The sequence below is a fragment of the Tachypleus tridentatus genome, chromosome 8, assembly GCF_004210375.1.
Source record: "Tachypleus tridentatus isolate NWPU-2018 chromosome 8, ASM421037v1, whole genome shotgun sequence".
Lineage (NCBI taxonomy): Eukaryota > Metazoa > Arthropoda > Merostomata > Xiphosura > Limulidae > Tachypleus > Tachypleus tridentatus.
Window position 1 is genome coordinate 134,403,156 of NC_134832.1, and position 20,748 is coordinate 134,423,903.

At 32.8% G+C, this 20,748-nt stretch overlaps 1 protein-coding gene and 1 long non-coding RNA gene across 5 annotated transcripts in view; one reads left to right on the plus strand and one right to left on the minus strand.

The window, feature by feature from the left end:
- LOC143223555 (potassium voltage-gated channel subfamily KQT member 1-like) overlaps nt 1-20,748 on the plus strand; it is a 147,873-nt gene that overhangs the window by 113,851 nt on the left and 13,274 nt on the right. For 3 of the 4 annotated variants that reach the window (XM_076451656.1, XM_076451655.1, XM_076451657.1), the window contains 6 exons: nt 948-1,147; nt 10,769-10,891; nt 13,917-13,982; nt 14,915-14,988; nt 18,424-18,551; nt 19,993-20,089. In XM_076451656.1, the coding sequence (XP_076307771.1) occupies nt 948-1,147; nt 10,769-10,891; nt 13,917-13,982; nt 14,915-14,988; nt 18,424-18,551; nt 19,993-20,089 (688 nt within the window). The remainder of the gene's footprint in view (nt 1-947; nt 1,148-10,768; nt 10,892-13,916; nt 13,983-14,914; nt 14,989-18,423; nt 18,552-19,992; nt 20,090-20,748) is intronic. The other variant, XM_076451658.1, reaches the window with a different exon arrangement.
- Nucleotides 16,384-20,454, minus strand: LOC143223556 (uncharacterized). The gene is made up of 3 exons (XR_013012957.1): nt 20,320-20,454; nt 17,934-18,056; nt 16,384-16,789 (listed from the first exon to the last, which is right to left on the minus strand). It is a non-coding gene; the product is annotated as an uncharacterized LOC143223556 (long non-coding RNA).

Below are 20,748 nucleotides of genomic sequence, written 5' to 3' on the forward strand. Positions count from 1 at the left end.
CAACTCTTGAATACAGCACCTATAGTGTATGTAACATCTCTAGAATACAGCATTTGCAGAGAGTAGTGTACATAACAACTCTTGAATACAGCACCTGTACATAGTAGTGTATGTAACGAGTTTAGAATACAGCAGATAGTAGTGTACGTAACAACTCTTGAATACAGCACCTGTACATAGTAGTGTATGTAACGAGTTTAGAATACAGCAGATAGTAGTGTACGTAACAACTCTAGAATACAGCACTTGTAGGTAGTAGTGTATCTAGCAACTTTAGAATACTAAATCTGTAGATAGTTGCGTATGTAGAAACTGGAATACGACACCTGAAGTGTATACTCTTGAATATTACACTTGAAGACAGTAGGTTAACTAGCAACCTTGGAATATTAAGCCTATAGATATTAGTTTATGTATCAACCTTTGATTGTTAAACATATAGGTAGTGTAGTATTTATAAACTGGAATATTACAGTTTAAGATAGTAGTGCTAGTAGCAACTATGGAATACTGCACCTTAATATAGTAATGTATGTAGCAACTATGGAATACTGCACCTTAATATAGTAATGTATGTAGCAACTATGGAATACTGTACCTTAATATAGTAATGTATATAGCAACTATGGAATACTGCACCTTAATATAATGATGTATATAGCAACAGTGGAATACTGTACACGCCACACACAATTAATACAAGTAATAACTCACACGCACATCTTATGAACCGTTACCTTTTGTAGACATACTATGTACGCACAACTTAAGAAGTGTTCTAATTAGAAAACTAACTTATTGTTTTACTCACCTATCAATGCCACTTTTATTTTAAAGCTGTCGTTACATAAGGAATAAATTTGTGTTACGTGTAATTTACCTAAAGTAAGATTTATTCACTTTCCCAATGAAGGAAGTTTTAACATTTGAGTCTTCACATGGTTTAGCTTCAAGCACAATACGTCATTCGTGAGCCGTCTGTCAACCATAAGACGTCACAAACCATCTTCATCCATCTACGGTCATCCTCCAGTGACACGTAGCTGTCTAGGTGAAGGTCGCACCTCAGTGGACAGTTTGGGAGGGAGGTGTTTCAGTGAAGACAGTGTCTCTAGGGACATTGAAGTATTGAAACGAAACTCAGATGGTAGGTTGAGCTCTGCGAAGATTTTCAATTTACTTGTTTATTGCACTGATACATACAGGACTAATCAGGATCTACGGCTACAAGAGGATAACATGTAAAACAAAATGATAAACAATTAATTTGGTATATTAATTCAAATGTTTTCTTTGAATTAGAACTTAGGACTTTGAGTTCAGAAAATGTTGAATACTGGAAACTAAATTCGAGTAAAACTCTTCGTTATTGGTTTTATAAGACTACTGATAAATAAATTACCGAAATAGATATTAAATATATGGTTTTTTGTGAACCTGTATAATTGAGCTCTAAAACATTTGTTTTCTTATAACTTTCTCGGTTTGCTTGATTAATGATTTATATAAATCATCATTGCTGATTTTAAGATAAGTATTAATATTTCATCGAATGAAGATTGTTTTTTGATTATCAAGTATCGAACTGATTAAAGGCCTACATCTATTTAACCAATATTCAATTTTTGAAGACTAATGTATATTTACACAATAAGCAACTAACTGTGAATTAGATCAGATTACACAATAAACGACTGAACAATGACATTAGCTTAACCAATATCCAATTGATTGAACTTTGACATTTCTAATCGAATGAATACTGGCGTATTAATTACTTAACCAACTGACTGAATTGTGCCATTTGTTTGATTAGTATTCAACTCACTGTAAATGGATATATGTTTATTTAGTATCTAATTGACCAAAGATTGACGTCCGTTTACCCAGTATCAGACCCATTCAGAACACGTAGCGAATTACCATAACTAAATTAAATAAATATATTAGTTTACCCAGCATCTCAACTCCCAGGAAACGTTAATGTGTTTACCTGTTGATTAAACGACTGAAAATAGCGGTTAAGTCACCCAATTCCTGGCTACGTCGATGACAGAGTTTTTCTAACCAATATCCAACTGACTAAAGACCATTTCTTGAATATCTGATATCCATCTTGGCTATAAAAGTTAACAATTTGTTCAAAATCCAACATTAGCAGCAGTGTTCTTAACTTCTAAAAGTATGCATTCTACTGCTAGTACTTCAAGGTGCTGGAGCAAATGTGGTTACATCTCTTTTAGTACCCATGAACAACATAAGAGAATACTCTTATGTCTGAATCGATGAGTGTCCGCAGTACAGAGAGATGGACGTCCGCAGGAGGAGACATGGGATAATCCCCCCCCAAATACGAAACTTAATTTATTTTTTATTCATTCAGCATTTGTATATGAATTTTTTATTCATTTCGCAATTTCGAACTACTTTCTTTTCCCCCTCGAAAAACCTTGTCTTCCCTGGAGAGTATGTCTGTGGATGCTTCTATGTTGAGATTGGTGTTCTTAAATCACAGTGCAGGTTAATACGACCATAGAACGTCTATCGGTAGAATCGGTATCATTCCGGACCCTTGAACTCATTCACCACAAGAGATCTAGTTAGATGCTTTAGCGTATTTTTGCAATAAAAACTGTTTTAACGTTATATTTGTTTCAATTAAATCTTTCTGATTGTTTGTTTTAAATTTCACGCAAAGCTACTCATGGGCTGTGTGCGCTAGTAGTCCCTAATTTAGCAATGCAATACTAGAGGGAAGGCAGCTAGTCATCACCACCCACCGCCAACTCTTGGACTAAACGAATACTGGGATTGACCGTCACTTATAATGCTCCCACGGATGAAAGGGCGAGCATGTTTGGTGAGACGGGGATGCGAACCCGCGATCCTCAGATTACGAGTCGAACGCTTTAACCCACCTGGCCATGCCGGGCCTAAATTTTTCTGAGCTTGAAAATATAGCTGTTTAAAGGCTTAGTTAATTGTATTTTGGCCAAGTGTGTTAAGGCGTTCGAAATTCTCGCCCTTTCAGCCGTGGGAGCGTTATAATGTGACGGTTAATCCCACTGTTCGTTGGTAAAAGAGTAACCCAAGAGTTTGCGGTGGGTGGTGATGACTAGCTGCTTTCCCTCTAGTCTTATACTGCTAAATTAGGGACAGCTAGCGCAGATAGCCCTCGTGTAGCTTTGCGCGAAATTCGAAAACAAACAAACAAACCTTTATGTTTCTCCAACGTTTTTTTATCTTGTAAGATTGACAACTTATGAGAAGGAATTTTGTTTTTATGAACTACTGTAAGGCCACAGTACTAGAACTATAGTTGATGCTGAGCATTTCGTTCTGTTTTCACGTGTTGATGATGACTATTACTAGGTATGCTTCAGTTCTTGCCTTTTGATGAGATCGTTTGATAAAGTCTACAGGATACGATGACCGTTCAAAAATTGATAAGTGCTTTTGATTTTTCATCAAAGTTCATGCGATGGTATATTCTATAAATCCTCTAAAGCGTCGAAGCTTTAATTGACACTTTAACAGTTTGTGGCAGCATCGGTAGAATTGGACAAAGCTTAAATATTTCTTCGATTTTCCACAAATAAAAGAGAACAGGTTCTCTTTCTGCTCTAGTTACGAGAACGTTTAAAGTTTGGAGCGGAGTATTGGTTTACTTTTTAAATTCAATAGTACTGAAAAGAAGCTTGTTAATCTTCTGGAAAAGGGTTTCAAAATCGTTTGGTCAAACAGGAAATACGTCAACATACCAGTACCAGGAGATATTATGGTCGTCATATCCGTAATAATTCACTTTGAAAATAGTCCATGAGGATTTTAAATAGAACTGTGCATAAAGGATTACCAATAACCTTTCCATATTTTAAACTATAATATTGTACGATGAACGTGAAGACACCATCTTCAACACATACTAAAGTAAAGGCACGCATGGGATGCGACATATTAAGTTCGGGTAATTTTCATTTTAGGAATAGTATTCTTTGGATTATAACGTTTGTAAACAACAACCAACAACGAAGCTAAACGCTCATTGAATAAATTATGCGTGTTTCCTTCATAAACAAACTTTGGACTGAAGAGGAACCGTGAAAGTGTTGAAATTGTTATCCACATAACGGAGTTCTTGATCAGTATTATTGGATCTAAACTATATTCTAGACTACTCCACTCGTTATTGTGTATGTATCTAATTACTATAAATGTTAATGGTTAGTTTACTGTGATTAGTTAAGGCAAGAATAATCTGTATATCTAATACAATATATGCATTAAAATCATTGAAGAAAAAATTTGAACAAAGGTTTTTCTTGTGAAAATAACTAGTTTTAGAACATAGCCATTCTATCCAACTTCGTAAACTTTCCATCAAACATAAAGATGTCTGATTTTGTAAAATACTTAGAAAATACATTAGACTCATTTTGAAACACTGTGTACTATTTCGTTATCAGAAAATAATTACCCACAGACCAATGGTTTCTGCTGTGCATTTTAAGGATAATTCTAATGTAACTAGCTTAATGTCCTTTGTCATCAGAATTTATTCCGTTTAAACTGTCAACAGATTCTAATGTCTTTATTTGAATCTTCATTTCAGAATTATTTTCAAGACGCTGATAAAAGAAATTTTGTTAATACTGGGTTATAAGTACCATGAGTAAACAAAGGATCTCATGGTTCGATCCTTTCAGTGTTTCATATTTCTGTTATGCAACTCTGCGCTTAACAACCCACCAAGTTTCAGCCCCAGTGTAACTTAGATACTTACAACAACACTTCAACGTGAACCTGTTTATCGAATTTCTTTAATTAACCCTAAATAGTAGGCCAGTTGTACAGAACTTACAATGTTTTGGTGGCACCATTGAACGAAAAAAAATTCGAGAGACCAATTTGTCATTGGTCTTTTCACAACTTCAAAAAGCGAAATAAAATTTCGAAGATGTACTTTTCGTGTTGACAAAGATTACGTTTGCTCAGAGCAATTCCAATTTAACTCTGATTTAAAGTGTAAGGATGATTTTCTGCTTTTCTTCCTGATCGATATAAGTTCAACAAAACCCCTGTATGACTGCATCTGCATCTATTGCCTTTCATGTAAACATTCCAACCTTACACTTACAACTGAGACTCTCAGATAAGCATGACAGCGCATATTGACTAGCTTAGCGCTGAAAGTAGGTCTTCTATCAGTAAACTACTTTGCAAATGTCAATGGATTTCACCAATATTTTGACACAAACGGAAAGAAAACTCAATTTCGAATAAACATTTATCATGAAGAAGTGAACGATAAATAAATAAATATGGTGTTCGAGAGTTTTAATATTAAATCACTGTCGAAAAGCAATCCGTGATGACGAGAAAACCCACTTGTACAGAAAAGTATATATTTTAAAACGGTTGGTATGGGTATAAAAAGCATTAATAGAGGAGCGAACAACGTTTCGACCTTCTTCGGTCATCGAAAGGCAAGTTTAGTTCTTTCCATCGTATGTTGGTTTGTTTATTATCAAAATACACGCCACTAATTTCCGCAAGAGCGACTCCCAATTTTAAGATTAAAAAGTCTTCTAACCCTAACATTTTAGACATACCTCTGGTCTAGCCTTAACGTTTCAGAAATACCTCCGGAACGTAACTTTGCTGATTACTGTGAGATCTTCTTTGAATTGTCCAATGTTATGAACATCACTTAATATCGTTTCAACTTTATTAAGGCAAGCCGTTTTAAAATTATAACACCATTCTCTTCATCTCGTTTAATAATTATAATATTTTTATTGCTATGTAATTTCTTCAAAGCACAAAATTCGTCTTTGTTTCAATCGTTATTTAAAAAAATAACTATGACGTTTTAATTCTCTTACAGTCGCAGTCAGTAGATTGTGTATGAACGTATTTAGAAATGTCATTTTTATTTTTACTTATGTTTGATAGTCAGTTAGATGTTGTAGAAAAGTTTCAAAACTTAAAAGACAGTAACTTATAATTCAGTAATTTTATTGGGAGTAATATGAGACTGTAGCCCTTTGATGAGGATCGTTTTTTCTTCTTCATATTATTCCTAAGATTATGTGTGTTATGAAGACCGTATTCTGGGGTTTGATGCTTTCTGGGGCCACATAGTAAAAGTAACTGTTTCACGGAACAATTTTGACCATCAAGGCCCGGTATGGCCAGGTGGTTAGGGTGTTCAACTCGTAATCTGAGGGTCGCAAGTTCGAATCCCCGTCACACCAAACGTGCTCACCCTTTCAGCTGTCGGGATGTTATAATGTCAGATCAATCCCACTATTCGTTGATAAAAGTATATCCCAAGAGTTGGCGGTGGGTGGTAATAACTAGCTGCCTTCCGTTTAGCCTTACACTGTTAAATTAGGGAGGGCTAGTGCAATACCCTTGTGTAGTTTTGCGCGAACTTTAAACAACGAACAAACTGACCATCAAGTATTTCAAAGATAAAGTGTTTGTGACAAACTTATGCTATATATATTTTCGGCTTTAATTTGGGTATACTTCTCTTTTGGGTTTTAAATCATAATATCTTTGGTGACTTCTCTCCTTTGTTTAGAGGAAGTTCTTTTATTGCAGACCACGTTACACTGAAAAACAAAATCTGGGAGGATTTTATAATCGTTTTTAAACATTTCAATAAATATTTCACGCAAATTATTTTGAAACTAAAAATGTGGTTTTTTACATTTTTTGAAACTTTGTAAAAACCTTTTCTTTGCCATGTAGAATGATTAAACGTGTACTCTTAGATAAAGTACAGAGAAGCTTAAAAAATACAAAAATAAATAGTAAATACAAACGTTTTTCAAGTTTACCGGTTGCGTGTCATATGTGTGTGCAGTGTGGTGACATGGTATATGGATACACACAGTAACATACGATTCAACATAGAATGATTGACCATGTCACATTTGTTGATATTTTAAAACGTATTAGTTGGTGTTACTAAGGAATTGGTGTAAATCGGGTTAAGCTTAGGATTTAAAAATAAAATGTGTTCAAATTAACCCTAGAACTATTAGTGGATCCACGATTTCGATGTTGCAGAGGTCCCAATAACAAACCGTATATAAAATATATAAACAAAGATATAATTAATATTATAACTGCTTTAATTCATTTCTGTTGAGGTCTCTTACGCATTTGGGATATATTAATCCAATTTTCTGTCTAGCTGTATTTACTTTGTAATGCTACATAAAAAAAAAACATAAGATGACTCAATGCATTTTACTATGCAGAGAGCAATATAAAATCAAGTTGAAAGTTTGAGGGATAATAACTCTGATCAAAATGGTTCTGTTATTCCTAAACTTGTTAAATTCTTACGGTGCCTTTTGCAAGACAAATATGGCCGTTGCTTTCGAACTCCTGTTTCAAATGGTGAAAGCGGATGAGAAAAAGGACTCTAGTTTTCTGGGCAGGATGATAGTCCACCACAGGATAATCTGTAGCTAACAACTAGGTATACTGGAACAAGTAGGGTAAAGTATCTTGCTTGTGGGTTTGACAGATCTTTGAATTAGCTAAATCTGTTGATAAATGCCCTCATTATACAAAATACAAACAAAATATTCATTGTTGAAACTCTATATCTAGGCTTCGTCCATTCATATAGCACGAAAAACCATTCACCTAGACTTTGTCCATCCATTGCTGGATGGAAATTGCTATCAGAGCTTTCCATTTTATCCTATCATTGGCTTTTCTAGTTCATAACGGATCTGCGCATCCTGTGATGTCATCCATTCATCTCATATTTTACCTTCCTCTTCCTCTTGTTTTCCTGCTATTGAACATCCTACTGATGTTCCTATTGTCCATTTCTTGTTTGTTAATCTTGTTGTATGTCCTGCTATTGTATGCCATACTGATAATCCTATTTTCCATCTCTTCTTGATCCCGTATAAATATATATGTAAAAAACGGCTGGTATGGGTTGAGAATTTTTTTTCATGTAGAAGAACGAACCCCATACCAGCCGTTTTTACATATACATTTTTCTCTACAAGGGGGTTTTCTCATCATCACAGACAAAGCAATATGTCTGCAGACTCACACCTCTAAAAACGGGACTTTGTTACCAGTGGTGGGCAGAGCACAGACAGCCCATTGTGTAGTTTTGTGCTTAATTCAACACAAACAAACAAATCATCTCTTGTTTGTTGATCTTGTAATATGTCCTGCTCTTCTTTGCTATACTGATGTTCCTATTGCCCATTTCTTAGTTAAAATAATCTTTATGGAATTGGTTAGAAGTGAAGTATCCTAAAGAAATTATCTCTATGTAATGGGTTAGAAGTAAAGTAATCTAAAGAAATAATCTCTGTGTAAAAGGTTAGAAGTATCCTAAAAAAATAATCTCAATGTAATGGGTTAGAAGTAAAGTATCCTAAAGAAATAATCTCAATGTAAGGGCTTGAAGTAAACTATCCTGAAGAAATAATATCTATGTAAAGGTTAGAAGTAAAATATCCTAAAAAATAATCTCTATTTAAAGGTTAGAAACTAAAGAAATAATATCTATGTAAAAGGTTAGAAGTAAAATATCCTTAAAAATAATCTCTATTTAAAGGGTTAGAAGTAAAGTATCCTAAAGAAATAATCTCTATGTAATGGGTTAGAAGTAAAGTATATTAAAAGGAAACTTGACTAAAAAGAAGTCAAGACACGTGTAAGATCTAAGGAAGTCAAAACTTTTCGTCAGAAAGAAGTTGAAAACATTAAACAAATGCTTTGAAGAAAGGTTTTTCACTGTATTATTTTTAGTAGAATCTTTATGATCCAACTGATCAACTCAATATTAACCATAGTTTGTGTATAATGTTATAAAGAAGTGGTTACTTTAACTATACCTTATTCGTCCACTGTTTCTTTAGTGTTCAAGAAGTAAAATAATTAAACATTTATATCCTAAGTTAATTTAAAATGTGCCCTGAAAACAAAGGTAAGGTTAAGAAAGTTTTACAGATAATCTGGAGAACCTAATTTATAGCGTGATAGTGATAAGGAGTTCAAAAGTTCGAGATGTATTTCCAATGGTCTGTGGTCATTTCACCGTGGCATTAAGAGCATTAACTCAGTTTTAATATAACCTCTATTTGAGAGTTCTGCACTTCATACCGTGATCAAGAAAAATAGTTCAACTGTGCCAGACGTGACGTACTATCGAATGTCACTGAACCGTGAATTCGATAGCTCAATACGGCGTCTTGTTGCTGCAAAAACTCTTTCCACAATGGTGTAATTTGTGCGATGTAAGAGTACCCAAAGAATTGGCGGTGAGTGCTATTGAAATTGCATTTCTTATAATCTTTCTGTTCAAAATTAAAAACAGACATGCATGCACAACCTTTTATGCAGCTTTGCGCGAAATTCTAAACCAAACATACCATAGTTTCATGTACACCTCCTTGCACCTTGCAAGATGAACATAAAATAAATTGTTGAAAATAAAATCGCGAGCGAAATAAAAAATAGGAAGTTGAAAATCCAGCTAACTGAAAACAAACACCCGTATCCAGTTATCCAGTTAACAGATGTCGAAATATAAAATATTAATCTAAATGAAAACGAAATACCAAAGTGAGGACAGACTATCCACTTAATTAATATCTGATTATATACAAGACGTGTAACTGACTAAAAATTGTAATTTGTTTACCCATTACTTAATTAGTTATCAATTAACATTGAGAACTTGTGACATAAAAAACATTCTAATTTGAATATTAATACTGAAAGAAATGTTCTAGCCAAGCCTTGAAGAAATTACCGATAGAAGAAACGTTCTCTGTGAGATCTTAAAGAAATCAGTAATATAAGAAACGTTTTCAGTTAGATATTAATGACAAATAAAAAGTTCTTGCCAGATCTCAGAAAAATTCTTGGTAAAACAAATGTTCTCTATGAGATCTTAAAGAAATAAGTAATATAAACAAGTTATATACTTTACTAACCAGGTGTATCTTTTTGTTATGAAGAAACTGGGAATAATAAATAAATGTTTTAGTTGTATATGTTTTTTTTAAATAGAATATTAAAGTTTATGTTGATTAACTTCATAAAAATCACATTTTATGTATTATGTTCCATAATTTGGAACATATGATTTGCTTTAATCATACCTCCTTTGAGAGAAACCTTTGAGTTTGTTCATATCATATCATGACCACAGGAAGAGTTGAACTGTGCGAACATAACCTAGTACTTAACGTAGCTGAACCTTGAATAGTCCACATAGTTTCAGCGAACTTTCATTTTTACTATCTTATGAAATTTAACAAATAAAGACCAAAAAATTGTATTTCGTGTAATAATTTTACATTCATCCCTTGTTTTGACAATATTTTCGGTCTGTGTTATGGTTTCTTGGCTTGTTGCTGAGGGTATGCTTTAAGTTCGAATACTTATGCGTTTCACAAGCAAAGAAATCCAATACTACATATATCTTTCATTTTAGATACATACGTATCTAGTGTTCACTGGAAATAAAGTTCCAAAACTCAGTATTTTACATGATGCTTAAAACAGTGTTTTGTATACTTAAGTTTGAAAAGTTATTGATTTCCTTATGAACGTTGCTACAGAATGAGGTATTGGAAGTTCAAGATTACTGGATAAATTAGTCTAGTTCATTTATGTATATTTATTTTATGAGTGGATTGTTCCTGTCTCTTTCACCCGCATGCCTTCGCTTTACGTTGCTGTGTGACGTCATATCGTTCCAAACCAGAGTTTTTGTCGGCAGATGGAGCTACTGAAATGGGTCTATGCAACATGCTTCAGAGAGAGCTTTCGAATCCAACGTTCTTAACACTATCGCCCACCAGTATGCTGATAAATGATAGTCCTCAAGGTATAACAGCAAGTACAGGTCTCATAAGCACAATTATGGTAATCATTCATAAACATCTGTTGGTACTGCACCGGTAGAAATTCGTAATCGTATAAGTGAGTTATCGATGAACTTAGTAAACAATTGCCTTTAAATTCAATATTCAATATATAATCATCTTAAAAACATCTTGTAGTCGTTCTGGCAGAAAGTATTGTTAACTAAACAATTACACACCTTTATTAATAATGGTATAAAGTATTGTTAATTAAACACTCTTACACACCTTTATTAATACTGGTATAAAGTATTGTTAATTAACACTTTTACACACCTTTATCAATACTTGTACAAAGTATTGTTACTTAAACACTCTTACACACCTTTATTAATACTAGTATAAAGTAGTGTTAATTAAACACTTACACTCCTTTATTAATACTGGTATAAATTATAGTTAATTAAACACTTACACACCTTTATTAATACTAGTATAAAGTATAGTTCATTAAACACATCTTTATTTATACTGATAGAAAGTATTGTTAATTAAACACTTTCACACACCATAATTTTTGGTAATGGTAGAATGTTTTGTTATTTAAACACTTATACACCTTTATTGCCAATGGTATAAAGCACTGTTAATTAAACACTCTTGCACATTTTCATTAACTGATTACTTCCAGACTCTTTGCTGTCACAAGAAAAATTAAACGTTCGTTTGTTATGAAATATGACAAACTAGAACCTGACATTATTCACTCGAATCAAATCACATTTATCAACGAACTTGCTTGTCCTTCTTAATTGCTTATAGGTAAGAGTTCTCAATTTACCAATTAAATCTTTCAGACCCTATCACACAATTTCTGTGACAATTTCTACTTGTTTTCCCGTCGACTAATTATTTACTAAAAATAAGTTTCTTCTTTCAAAAATATTTTTCCTGTCAACATGTCTTGGTTTCAAAAAAAACTTTCATTGTTCTAATCTACAAAAAGCTCATTTGTTTTCCCTTTCATCAGTTAAAACCTTTCGTACTTTCTCATCTATTAGTAAATTTTTTCGTATAATTTTATTTAATTAACCACCTTTATGTGTATTTAACTCAATGTATATTCTTTCATTCCCATCTATTATTTTACTTCTTATCTTTATTTATATTATCTTATATTTTATTATCTTTACTAACACGACATTTTCTCATTATATATTTCGTTTTTCTTTTCTCATCCGTTTTTTACTTATATGCTTTACGAACTTTATTTCCTTACTTTCTATTCTATCTTTTCTTAGTAACCCTTTTTCTCTTATCATTACTTTATTTATATTTTTTCTATTCGCCGCTTACCTTTTTACTTATCCTTCATAATTTTAGTCTAATAATCTTATCTGTTACCCATGTATTGCTAAGCCTCATTTTGCTATTGTTTCACCTTATTGTCTATAATTTTTAAATCCTATCTTTTCGAGTTTAATTTAACTTGGGATCGTTTAATTGCTTCTTTTTCTAATAATCTCTTTTTGCTACTTCTAGTTTCCAGTTTTTACTTACAATCTTTGTATGTCTTGCATAATTAATTTCTTCCTTATTGTTTACACTAATCTCAGTTCCAAACCTGTCTTATTTTCGTTCCTACTTTTTACTCAGTTACCTATATTCGGATCTTACGTCTCAGTTTTTCTTACCTTACCGTTTTATCTTTCCCTTCATTTGTGTAATCACCTTATTTTTTCCTAATTTCTTTTTTATTTAGTGTTACCTTTTTATTTCTTTATACAATACTTGATTTTGCGTATTTTTTGCGAGTTTCACGTACAGACTAAAACAAAGTGTTAATCATATTGTTTTCAATAAAATATAATAATAACGAAAATATATAAGTTATGGTTTTTGAAAGTGTGATATATTTTTACATTTTTGCAAAACAGCTTTATCACAAAGCATGAGAGCGACAGCAATCTTGCATGTAATGTGTCTTACTTCTGAATGCAAATGTGATGTATTAATTGTAGATGCATGTGTTATGTTTATACACAGGGACTAAAACATAAATCATGTGAACTAGATGGCACGGGTATTAGTTTTAGTGTGTAGATATATTTGTCAGAAATATCTCACAGTTACCTAGTTCCTGAAAGGGGATCGAAGGCCGCCTGAAGGTATCGCCTGTTTTAACTACTCGCACTACAATACAATGATGTGTTATCTGTCAGTCATTCAGTAGACACTAAAATTACATCATAAAAGGGACGCTTAATTTTGCAATTTGTCCTATCGTGACGTTAGTAAAACGTGTATATGGCATAGATTATGAGAAGAATTATACGCACTGTAAGCTATAACACAGCATGACACATGAACTCCAACAGCAACGAATAAAGACATCTGATACCCTTAATTTTGATTTTATTTACTGTTGAAACAGAACATTTTCTAGTATGTATTATCAACTTTGCATATTTTGTAATGTCATAACAGGACCCTTGATATGTTATATGACTGATATTATTATAATCTGTTTGAATCATTCTTCTTGGAATACTGTTACAATGTTTGTACGTTTTAGGAGAAACGTTTTGCTTATAAATATTTTTTATGTTTGTTTTCATAAGCTGACTGGTAATATAGGTACTTTACATTCGAGTACAAGTTATTTTACTCTAGGACTTATCTATCATAGTACAACCCCAAACTCACACATGACATGTTTCATGATATCCTGTCACGTGTATTGTACATATTAAGTATTATATACACAGCACATCTCATAGTGACACAAGGCATGTTTCATGATATCTTGTCACATGCTACATACAAGTTAAGTAATGTATAGCAGCGTACTATCAAATAGACACGCGGCATGTGTTATGGTAGTTTATCACATGGCAGATCTGCAACGTACAAGCTAACTCACATGTACTTTCACATCTTTGTCACGTTAGCACCTGCAGGTTTCACCTTATGTATTTATATAAACAAGTACATGAAAATATATCAAAATTCCGTTTTCTAACTTCAGTGTGTTTTCTCTGGGAACAGGCTCACGACGTAGCAGTTTCTGTACAAGTTTCTTTCAGTGGGGAAGGAAAGACAGTTCCCCAGTCGGTAAGGTTGAAGATCGCACAGGTCGACGTCCGTCGTTAAGAAAAATTATGATTCTATATAATTTAAATTTACAAAAGTGCACCAGGAGCTCAAACGAAACAAAATGTCGTTTTATGTATTACCATAGTGGTATAAAATAATAACGAGCAGAAAACAGTGAGAGTGTCTTATATTTTAAAAGATATGTTGCTAAACAACAGAAGGTAGGATTGTAATAATCTGTACTAAACTACAGAAGGTAGGATTGCAACAATCTGTACTAAACAACAGAAGGTAGGATTGTAACAATCTGTACTAAACAACAGAAGGTAGAATTGTAACAATCTGTACTAAACAACAGATGGTAGAATTGTAACAATCTGTATTAACATTAACGGAAAATGTTCTCATTTTTCTATTTTCGAAAACTTGAAGTGGCACAGCAATTTTTGTATTACATTTTGCAGTGTTTTTCTTAGTAACGTAGTGGTTGTTTCTTTTATGTGTTAACGTGTATTTCATAAGTATACTATAACAGTAATGCTCCAAACTATAACTCTGAATGTTCCCGAGACAGATGGAAAGAATGCTAGTATTAACTGGAAAAATATCACAGCAAGGAGGTAGGTCTGCTTTACTAAGGCTACTAGATTTCTGATTCCCTAATATCAGTGCTAATTGAAAAATCTTCACAGAAAGAAGGAAGGTCTGCGTTACTAAGGTTAATAGGTTTCTGGTTCTTTAATACAGTCACTAACTGAAAACCTTCAGAAAAATAAGGATGGTTTACTTTACTAAGGTTACAAGGTTTCTTGTTCTGCGAAGTTGTAGAGTAGTTGCAAATATCCATTCAGATTTTACTGATCAGAGACCTGATATCAGGTTAAAATACCAGCTTAATAATAAACAGTATATATATATATATAAAAATACATGTATATTTTTTTCTACAGATGATGAAATCGAAGAACCCAAGTTGACAGTGCTTACTAAGCAACACAAGGACGCCATTAGAGCTCTTCGAAAGGTGCATTGTATATCTATGTAATTGTAATAAGTAATGATACACACACACTTATATATATTGTTAAGAATGGTTGGTATCTACCAACTATGTGGCCCAACAAGGCAAGGTGGTTAGGGCGCTTGATTCGTAATTCCCGGGTCGAGGGTTAAAATTCCCGTCACACCAAAATTTCTCGCCTTTTCAACTGTGAGGAAGTTATAAAGTTACGGTAAATCCAACTATTCGTTGGTAAAAGAGTAGCCCAAGAGTTGGCGGTAGTTGTTGATGACTAGCTGACTTCCGTCTAGTCTTACACTGCTAAATGAGGGACGGCTAGCGCAGATAACCCTCGTGTAGCTTGCACGAAATTCAATAAGAAACAAAACCACCTTTGCATTAATTATCAGACGTATGGCTACCAAAACCTAAATTATAGCAATTAAAACTATCTGCAAATAATTTAACAAGGAATCTCTGATTCAACGGCAGCATAAATGGTAGAACACTTTGTAGTAATACATAAATGGTAAGACACTTTGTACTAATACATAAATGGTAGGCCACTTTGTACTAATACATAAATGGTAGGACACTTTGTACTAATACATAAATGGTAGGCCACTTTGTACTAATACATAAATGGTAGGACACTTTGTACTAATACATAAATGGTAGGACACTTTGTACTAATACATAAATGGTAGGACACTTTGTAGGATCACATTCGGTATTTCTTCTTTTTTTCTGATAATGTAAAAGTGTATGCATTATTTTATGAGAAGTACACCGATCTGTACTTGAGGGACATTCAAAGAAGTTATAATTAGTTTCTGTAGGTAAAGTTGGGAGATTTTGTTTTTACTCTAACTCTGACAGTGGTAAATCACACAGGCATGTAATGGTGTTATTTCGTAAAATGTTTACATGTCCTACAGTAATTTATGGACACTGAATCTGAAAATATTATCCATTTTTCTCCATCACGTACAGATTTTTCACGAAAGGTCATACGCACTTTTACATAAGTGAATCAGTTTAATTGAAATCGGGTTACATTTGTTATGACTAAAACGCTGATAGCCACCAGCTATAGATTTCCCTACACCATTCATGACGTGAAAGTCTTATCGATCATTCTAGAAACTACGAGAAACACATCACTGTTATATAAACGGTTAAAAGATCGCATGACACGTCATTGCTGGATAGTGTTCGTTTGTGCGTGTACTTTGACATTATTTTTTCTTTTCAGTGTTATTTATTCATCGCTATAGCAACAAAACTTTATGTAAATTATTCAAACACATTCTGTTATATATGTGCTAAATTTGATCTGAGTAAAAATTTCTTCTTCCTAATTTGTAAAGAGTTTTTAAGCGATAGAAAAAAAATGAATATTAGTTTCCCAATCTGCGTAACTAAATTATGAAATATTCTTTATTAAAATCAAAACAACTTTTATAAAGTTGAAATTCGCAGACCTGTATTAAATGTGAAACCTTCACCATTGCCGAACTTATTGTGAAACTTATGAAAAACTACACAGTGTTTGATCTTGTCGAGATGGAAACAGGGCCGGATTGTAATTATAGCAAATTGTCTAAGGTGTCGAAAGTATAGCAGGTATGAAGGCATTATCAATGCACATCAGTTGTACAAAAAAAAAAAAAAAATTGCCGTAAGAAAGGTTAAAAACTGGTGGAAGACCTGCAGAGAAATACGTTTTCGTACAGTAGCGGCAATCTTACGGATGTATCAGACGACTTGCTCTCCAATGGGGAAGAAAGCCAAGATGATTTGACGTGGTACGACTCTCGAAGACCTGAAGTATAAGAAAAATTCAAGATCAGGTACAAAACGTAGAATTCGAAGACGTTTTCTTAGTAAAAAATTAACCATAAGAGGAGAGAGAAGAGTACTAAAATAATGTCAAAATATCATGACCCTAGCGCGTGCATATCCACTTTAACGAATGCTCAGATCAGAGAAACCAGCATAACAAAATGACCCCTGATTCATTCTATACACAGCCATGTGTGCCACTTTTAGATTTTTGGTTCTGATGGCACACCCCACCACTTAACAGAATGGTCACTTTTTCTGCAGTTGAATCAGAGATTGCTGTTAAAACGTGGATAGTTTTAGGATTTCCTATTAGTGATAAAACTTTATTTAGTGAAAAAATATCTACTGGTGATATAAATCATAACGAGTAAATAATATTTATTAGTGATTAAACTAACAAGAAAATTTAATAATTAGTTATTAGAACTTTCCAGTGAAAACTATTGGTGATCAAAATTATAACAAGTAAACATTGTCCATTAGTGATTTAAACTAATTATAACATGTAACTTTTACTTTTCTAAACTCTTTCTAATGCAAATTATTTACAACTAATCCAAATCGTGATGAGTAATTGGGATTTAAAACTAGTTAGTAGATTTAACTGTGTGTTTGTTAGTTTTAAACTACAACAAGTAAAGACTACTAACTAGTAATTTAAAATTTCCTGGAGCGATTACTGTCTATTAGTAATTCATAATATACTCGTACATCTTGTACATCAGTGATATAAATTAAGAACTAATTGTCTAAATTAAGTCTTCTCAAATGTTTTACTAGACTTCTCTTTGAAAATGTTTCAGATTATAACGCCCCCTTCCCATGCACACAGAGTGATAGCAAATTATTGTATATACTCTAAAATATCTGTTATCGGAACATTTTTTTTTATGATTTGACGACCCCCCTTGCTTCTCCTTTTGGATCGGAAACCCCAGTTTGAAACATGATAGCTAGTGATCCAAACTCTTATTAGTAAACTTTAGGTAATAAGGATTAAAGTTATAACTAGTGAACTCCGTCTTTTATTTATATCAACTCTTACAGTTAAACATTAATTGCTCTACATTATAGTTAATAAACGTCGTTTAGCAGTTACCAAAAGTATTTCTAATGCATACCTCTTTCTCTGTAGACTTATAATGCCCCTCGCTAGTACAGCGGTAAATCTACGGAATTACAAAGCTACAATTAGGGGTTCGATATCCCTCGGTGGGATCAGTAGATAGCTCGATGTGGCTTTGCTATAAGAAAACGCATACACAGACTTATAATTTTAATAATAACATAGGTTATTCAAAATAAATATTGATTTTACTATTCAACGGTTGCTAGTCCAACTCAATGATTTAATATTAATTAATTTGTGATCCAAAATTCCTCACACTGGCTTGTTGGGAAAACTTCAACACACATTTGAATGAAATCCATAAACAGCAATATGGATTTTAAATAGTACAAAAAAACTTTACACATTTCTAAAAGAAAGTCGTTTTCGTATTGCTTTTAAACAAATAAAAATGAAACTGCTTATTATTATATTCTGTATGATAATTATCTTCTTCTGATAATTGGAATTAAATTATTTATATTGATTATTTTATAAATCAGATAAAGTACTTTGTAGCCCGAAGAAAATTCAAAGAAGCTCTAAAGCCTTACGATGTGAAAGATGTGATAGAACAATACTCTGCTGGCCATGTTGATTTACTGGCTAGAGTGAAAAATCTCCAAGGAAGGTGAGTGAAACTCATTGGTTAGATATCAGTATTCTGTTGATTATAGTAATTTAATAGCTAGAGTGAAAAATCTCCAATTAAGGTGAGTGAAACTCTTTGGTTAGATATCAATATTCTACTGGTTATTGTGATTTAATAGCTAGAGTGAAAAATCTCCAGTTAAGGTGAGTGAAACTCTTTGGTTAGATATCAGTATTCTACTGGTTATTGTGATTTAATAGCTAGAGTGAAAAATATCCAATTAAGGTGAGTGAAACTCTTTGGTTAGATATCAGTATTCTACTGGTTATTGTGATTTAATAGCTAGAGTGAAAAATCTCCAATTAAGATGAGTGAAACAAAATCTCCAATTAAGGTGAGTGAAACTCTTTGGTTAGATATCAGTATTCTGCTGATTATAGTGATTTAATAGTTAGAGTGAAAAATCTCCAATTAAGGTGAGTGAAACTCTTTGGTAAGATATCAGTATTCTGCTGATTATAGTGATTTAATAGCTAGAGTGAAAAATCTCCAATTAAGGTGAGTGAAACTCTTTGGTTAGATATCAGTATTCTACTGGTTATTGTGATTTAATAGCTAGAGTGAAAAATCTCCAATTAAGGTGAGTGAAACTCTTTGGTAAGATATCAGTATTCTACTGGTTATTGTGATTTAATAGCTAGAGTGAAAAATCTCCAATTAAGGTGAGTGAAACTCTTTGGTTAGATATCAATATTCTACTGGTTATTGTGATTTAATAGCTATAGTGAAAAATCTCCAATTAAGGTGAGTGAAACTCTTTGGTTAGATATCAGTATTCTATTGGTTATTGTGATTTAATAGCTAGAGTGAAAAATAAATATCGTTAGATATCAGTATTCTACTGGTTTATTAGATAGAGTGATTTCGTTCAACGGAAGGTGTTTTGAAATGTTACACGAAAGGATAGTTATAGTAGATTACTTAAGACTCTCATTTTTCGTCCAACTGACAAGTTTTGGTACCAAACAAAATGTCTCTTGGGTAATGAATTGTTAGAGACAAAAGACAAAATACATTTTTACACACCTCTGATCTGTAATCTTCAGGGAATGTTAACTTCTGTTTTTATCATGCTTAAGGTCTTTATTGATCTCTAGCTTTAGATTATTAAGATACAGAACAGAAGTTGAGAAGACCAGCACGTGTTTAATCCTTACCTTACATTGTGTTAAAATAGTATTCCTCAAAATATTTGTTGACAATAAAAAATATTTAGTTTACTGTAATTGTTTGTCTGTTGACTAAGCTTACAATATAAAGGTATATTAATACATTTATATGTAAAGATAGGCTGTTTTATTTTATTGTAAACTTAGTTTCTAGTTTTTGTTATATATAACAAATTTAATTTGAGAAATTTTCACTTTGGAAGATATATTTCAGAGTTTTTTTCTATTTCACATAAAACATATTTTGGAAGGTTGGACTTAATATTGGGAAAAGTTGGATCAAAAGCTAAGGACGTTTATGATTCCAAAATCAGTTTGTCATCAAGAATTGTCAAAGTAGAACGTTCGGTAAGTCCACAGTTTTTTAATAAATGAAGAACCATTCTTAGTTTTAATGACACTAATAAGACTGATTGTCTTACTTCGGGTAATGTGTTATAACAGTTACTCAGACTGTTGATGTTTGGTTTTTCTTACTTGGTTTTCACTTGTTCGTTTCTAATTTAAAACAGAAGTGTAAAAAACAGCGTAGTTAAACAAGTACAAAAGTTTTCACTTTGAATGTCAAAAATAGTAACCTGGACTGTCCTGTGTCAAAAAGATGCCGTCTGATGCTGATTGGCTGTCTTAGGTGATGGGGTGAGGCTAGATGATGACATCACAGTATTTCATAGCAGAAACAATGGTGTTATTGTTCCATGAAGTTGTACCAAAGAGCGCTTTTTTCTTGGGTAGTGATGACATCATGGTTCCAAAGAAGTGACATAGGAGTATAGCCTACAACCGAACATTTTACGTGTAAATCAAGACATTTGCAAGAATTATCTTGCACAGATTTCTAACTCACACTTATTCTTTTTGAAAAGTCCAACCCAATTGGCACTGATAAACTTTGACTTTTAAGAAATACAAAGGGTCTTTGGCAGGATAATTGTAAACTCATTACAGTCTGTAAAGATTTGCTTAAAAGTTTGTGAAATTTTTGATTCCATTGTGACAACACGTTT